Source organism: Bidens hawaiensis, unplaced genomic scaffold (genome assembly GCF_021521415.1).
Source record: "Bidens hawaiensis isolate Kalapana, Puna unplaced genomic scaffold, B.hawaiensis_p1.1 tig00018028_1, whole genome shotgun sequence".
Lineage (NCBI taxonomy): Eukaryota > Viridiplantae > Streptophyta > Magnoliopsida > Asterales > Asteraceae > Bidens > Bidens hawaiensis.
The window spans coordinates 372,627-378,345 of record NW_027492719.1 but is presented as its reverse complement, the minus strand read 5'-3'; the positions used below and the strand labels follow the sequence as shown (position 1 = coordinate 378,345).

General features: G+C 32.3%; 1 protein-coding gene across 2 annotated transcripts; it reads right to left on the bottom strand.

Annotated features, from left to right (window-relative positions):
* Positions 1 to 1,865: 1,865 nt before the first annotated feature.
* Positions 1,866 to 4,850, bottom strand: LOC143555241 (nicotinamide adenine dinucleotide transporter 2, mitochondrial-like). 2 transcript variants are annotated; one of them, XM_077044828.1, is made up of 8 exons: positions 4,732 to 4,850; positions 3,792 to 3,881; positions 3,372 to 3,478; positions 3,242 to 3,290; positions 2,455 to 2,567; positions 2,281 to 2,375; positions 2,115 to 2,203; positions 1,866 to 1,998 (listed from the first exon to the last, which is right to left on the bottom strand). In XM_077044828.1, the coding sequence occupies exons 1-8, from the start codon at positions 4,796 to 4,798 to the stop codon at positions 1,976 to 1,978; spliced, it is 633 nt and encodes a 210-aa protein (XP_076900943.1). In that variant the 5' UTR covers positions 4,799 to 4,850; the 3' UTR covers positions 1,866 to 1,975. The 2 variants fall into 2 exon arrangements, with proteins under 2 accessions (XP_076900943.1, XP_076900941.1); XM_077044826.1 differs by having other exon boundaries at positions 1,878 to 2,203.
* Between the last annotated feature and the right edge of the window lie 869 nt (positions 4,851 to 5,719).

Below are 5,719 nucleotides of genomic sequence, written 5' to 3'. Positions count from 1 at the left end.
AAATTCTAATTTTGCATGTTTAATCCATGAATAAGTTATCTTATTCTAAAAGTCCGTAGTCGATCACATTTGTGGGAACAAATATGAAGCAAGACTATTATGAACTAGGATTGGTGGATATTCATAAGAAATGAATATGGAGCATAGGTTTGCTGCCAAAGTTCATAGATATTTGTGGGATACAAATATTGGACTGACCCGCTCTCAATATTACTACATGGAGTCGATTGACTTGATCATTAGTAATCTTGAGTAAAGGAGAATTTCATATTATCCTTAGACCTGAGATGTATATTGGGTCTTGATTTTCACCAAGTATTACACTTTGACTCTCCCCTTCGCTATTCGTAAAAGATGGTACATAAGGATGAGCTCAGGTGGAGTATAAAGTGATAGTGAGAGGCGTATACAGTCAAGACGGAATTTGTTCCTCTTATGTGTTGAGAGTTTAGATGTCTAAGGCCTGATAAAGTTGAATTGTAAAGAGAATGATCACCTATGTCTCTTAGATCCAACATGACATCTAGTAACAAAGGGATATAATGATAGATTCACCTAAATCATATCAAGTAAGGGACTTGAAGGGATGATGTTATTGAATGGCACTTCGTCAAACACATTAGGGGTGGTGAACTGTTGTTAGGCGGTATTCACCACTTGCATTAATTTTCTATGTATCTCGTGCAAGTGGGAGATTGTTGGAATTACGTATGCCCGAGACACATATTTATATTAATGTGGCTAACTGTGTTTGATCCAAGTCGGGTCATACCCAATAACAAGCTAGACAACACCAAATGTATTCTTTTAATGATTTGATCATTTAAACGAATACCGAACACTACGTGTTTAGAAAATTGGTTTTCTAAACAAACACACTTGAGGATTTAAATAAATTATCTGGATAATTTGTTTATATAAATTAATTATTTAATTGGTTAAATAATTACATAAATGTATGTGCATTTTATAAAAATGAGTTTTATAAAATAAGAGATGGAGATATTTAAATGTTAAAACAAAAAAAAAAAAAAAAAAAAAAAAAAAAAAAAAAAAATAACAAAACCGGCCACCCCATGTGGGTGGATGGTTTGTCCATTTATTATTTTGTCCTTTTGTGTTGACATCTCCTTTATACATCTCCAATCACAACACATGCAAAGTATCACTCCTCTCTCCATTTTGAATTCAAGTTTTGAATCAAAAACTCTCTCCTTCCCTCTCCTAAAAACTCACGGCCAACCTTGGCATTTTGGGAGAGCTTGGTGAGCTTGTTTTGGTGTTCAAGAATCCTAGCAAATAACTTGGTGTTGTTGCAAAAGGCTTGGGGTATCACTCTCTTGAGGTTTTCTTCTTTGGAGGCTTGCCTTTCATTCATCATCCCCTTCAACAACCTACATCTTCCTATAAGGTATAAGGAGGTACATTTACATTTTGTGAGCATATTGTTCTTGTAATATTGATCCTTGTTCATTGGGTTTTAGTTTTAACATAATGGTATGTTCTTTAACAAGTATTAAGATATAAGCTTCCGTTGCGTTTTCTAGTTAAATATGGTTAACTTGACTTTGATAAACTTGTTTAAAACCCAACAAAATATATATTTACATGATAATTATTATCATATATAAATAATTATACAAACAAGTAAACAACTAAAATAATATATATTAGTTATTTATAAAAATTATAATAGAAAGTATACAGAGGAAATAATTATTAATGTATATACATAATTTAATAAAACAATTAATAAATAATAAAGGAACTGAGCAAGAGCCGAGCTTGAGCTCCAGACATTAAGGTTGAAATGAGTCGAGCTCGAGCTCTCGTATGTTAATCAAGCTGAGCTTGGCTCGATTCATTTACACCCCAAGTTGAAAATGCAAAGCATACCTCGTGCGGGTAAGTTAGCAAGGAAGCAAGTATTTTGGACATTGAAGACGCGATTGCAAGCTTCCCGGGACTTAAATCGTTAGTACTTGTATGATCTGGTGACTTGAAAGACACATGATCAGCAATTCAGCATTACTTAAAAGAACCCAACAAGAATAGAAAACAATGTACAACTTCCAAGGCATGATGTACAACTCTCAATAAGATAAAAGTATTACCCCTTTCTGCTAAGTAAAGCTTGATTTTCTCATAAGCCGGAAACTGAATAGCAACATGACTAATACCAGCAAGTGAAGGCAGCAGTCCACTGTAATAATGCAAACAAAATGGTCAACCAAGCCGAAAAAGAAGGCATCCTGAAAGAGTACAACTCATAAGGCATACCTGTACAACCCTCTAAAGCCCTCTTCACGAACAATACGCGCCAATGCTGAAGATATGCTTGTATATGGAACCACACCGACTCTCATCCCTTGTGTCTGAAAGGGAAAAAGATTATAAACTATTAATCTTTTGCAAATGCGTTCCAGCGTTAAAATTTTTATAAGCAAAACTTACTTGGAGTCTTGTCTTTACAACCCACAATGGATTTGTGGTGATTGCAGTGGCGGCTCCCGCACCTGAAGCCGCCACCATGTTCGCCCCGAAAGTAAGATGTCCGTTACCGTCACCTGCAGGTTTTATTAAAAGTAAAACATAACAAAAAGTTAAAATGATATAGTTAGTTCCTTGTTTTAATTTAATACATTTTAGGCAAGCATTTAATACAAAACTAATTTAAGTAGAGTCTCCTGAAACTTTGCTTGAAACAAAAGAGAAACGAACCAAAATAACCAACCAAAACAAAACCAGACGGTTTAATTTTGTATTTTTGTAAAAAACAAACTTTCGTTCAGGGTTACGATTTGGCATGTCATTGAAATCGAAAAAACCAAATTCATTTTTAAATTTGAATGTTAAGTCATTTCTGAGAACTTAATAAATATTATAACCCAAATATTTTAGTGGCAAGAAATTATGAAAATGCATGTTATTTATGAAAAGAATTATTTAATTTAATTTTGAATTATTTTATTAATAAGAAATTATAAAAATGTATGTTATTTAGACCCGAATATTCGGTTTTGGGTCATTTTGTGTCCGAAACCGCCAATGCACACTTCTAAACTGTCAGATATAGTAGTGGCAGATAGAAAAAGAGGTGGTTATGCGATTACATAACCGCCTTTTGTACCACAGTTAAAGCAATAGCTACAAGTGTTTATAAGGTTATCACAGTTCTCTACTTAAAATTGGTTTTGTACTAAACAGTCCACAAATATACGAGTAGTAACTAGCGACCAACCATGCGAATCAAGAAGCTCTTTAAGTTGCCCATAAACCGCAAAATAGACCTATATAAGCAAAATAATTATATAAAGATATGATATAGCTAACAAAATAGGAATACAAAATGCATAAAAGTAAATACTCACCGCCCAATTTGGAAGTAATGCAGCTAATGTTGGTGAAAGCCCCCGATATAATCCCCTCAATCCCTCGTTCCTTATAATCTGTTGTAAGCTCGTGACAATCACACTACCTGATTTGCAAATAATATAAACCCTAATTCATTTTCTGTCAATAGCGTATATCTGCATCTTCTAGAAGCATATAAATGAGGTTGACAAAGTAAATTGTCCCCTTGTCCCAAATAAAGTTCCAAATTTGTAGTGTCGGTGTGTGCACATGAAGTGTTTGAGGTAACATTCATTAAATATCAGACAGCCATCAATAATATGCAAAACAGTACAAATAACAAACTACCAATAATATGTACTGATATAAATCAATAAATGAGTTAACAATGATCACAAACACAAGTAATATGTTTAGCATGAATAAGTTGAGCTCGCCTTTATTCCCGGAAACATTAGGCAAGCCATAAACTTGCAATCTTGTCTTGATCACGTCTAGCGGGCTCATGATTGTTGCAGCAATAGCACCTATACCAAGTAATATTTAGAATAATAATAATAATAATAACAACAACAACAACAATAACAATAATACAAGCAAAACTAAGTTTTTCTCCCCTAAAGCTCATCCATAATTACTAAAAAACAAGCTCATTATGTTATATAAATTAAAGAAACAGTCACTTCCACTATAATGCACAACAAAGATACACTGGTAAAGTTGAAAACTGTGATTATTCTTCACATGATCTTCAACAGATTCTTCAAATTCAAAAAATTAGAACACTTTTAGGCTGAAAATCAAAATAAATGATTGTAGCAGCAATAGCACCTATAGCAAGTAATATATAAAATAATAATAATAATAATAATAATAATACCATCAAAACTAACTTTTTTTCTACCCTAAAGTTCGTCCCTAATTACTAAAAAAAACCCATTATGTGATATTAATTAAAGAAACAATCACTTCTACTCTTATGTGATTGTTTTTCACATGATCTTCAAATTCAAAAAATCAACACACTTTTAGGTTGAAAATCAAAATGCATGACTGTAGCAGCAATAGCACCTATAGCAAGTAATATATAAAACAACAATAAAAAATTAATAATACAATCAAAACTAACTTTTTCACCACTAAAAAAACAGGCCCATTATGTGATATTAATTCAAGAAACAGTCAATTGCAATCTTATGTGATCATTCTGCACATGATCTTCATATTCAAAAAAAAAAATCAAAACTTTTAGCTTAAAAATCAAAGATGAAATTTTTATGAAATTGATTCAACAACACTGAAATTCAAGCTCTCAATTTTGTTATTAACAAAAAAAAAGGGCTCAAACAATGGATCGCAAATTGAAAGAATCTATACCTGCAGAGGCACCTGAAACGGCGTCGTACATGATATCCCTACCATTCCGTGGCTCTCCAACCGTCATAATAATAATAATATTCAGAAATCTTCAATTAGGGTTTTGTTTTCAAATTGAATTGAAATGAATCGAGCCCTAATATTGAACCAATCGGTATTTATAGACCTCTGATTCCCGTAGAATAGAATTAATTGCAGCGTTTTTGACACTTTTGGTTGAAGAAGTACGCGATTAACGACTGTTTCCGGGTCGGTCGGGTCGGGTCGGGTCGCGATGGGTTTCGGTTTCGTTGGATCTGAAATTGGGGGTTTTGTGGACTATTATTTTGTCTGGTTGCTGCAAAATTGATGAAATTGTTTGTTTGTTTGGGAATCGGGGGTTATTTATTATTATTATTAACCCTAATTTGGATCCCAAAATGGGTAGATCTATATTGTGTTGTCAAGTTTGTAGCTTTAATGGAGAAAAAAGAATCTTTAATGTTACATGAACTTACGTTGTGAAGAATCTTATAACTTATTGGAAAACATACATGGATTACATGTGAATTTTTGTTACATGAATCTAGTAGCTTACAAGTTACAACGAGAAAACATATGTTTTGTTAATGTTATTATACAGGGGTGTGTGTGATGCGGTTCGGTGGGGCTTTAGGCTAAAACTAAATAAAAATCAAAACTTTGGTTTTATGATTTTTTAAACTGTTTGGTTTCGATTTTTTTTATTTTCATTTTGGTTTCGGTTCGGTTTTGGTTTTTTTTAATTTTTAGCTTGAAAATTTTATGTTGAAAAAAAATTTGTGGAGAAATAATGAACGTAAGTATAAATAATTTTGTTAATTATTAACTACTTGGTAATTATACATTTGATAGAAAATATTCTAGTTACATATTCATTAAATTCTTATTAATTATTTAAATGAGTAATAAATAAAAATATAAAAATTTAGAAATTCGGTTCGGTTTTTCCGGTTTTTATTTCATGCAA

Excerpts from the sequence above, each read along its gene's own strand:
- LOC143555241 (XM_077044826.1), bottom strand. The coding sequence starts at position 4,798 with ATGACGGTTGGAGAGCCACGGAATGGTAGGGATATCATGTACGACGCC. Across the intron at positions 3,291-3,371 it reads CATTACTTCCAAATTGGGCG|GTCTATTTTGCGGTTTATGG; the intron begins GTGAGTATTTAC and ends TTGCTTATATAG. Across the intron at positions 2,204-2,280 it reads GGCTTTAGAGGGTTGTACAG|TGGACTGCTGCCTTCACTTG; the intron begins GTATGCCTTATG and ends GCATTATTACAG.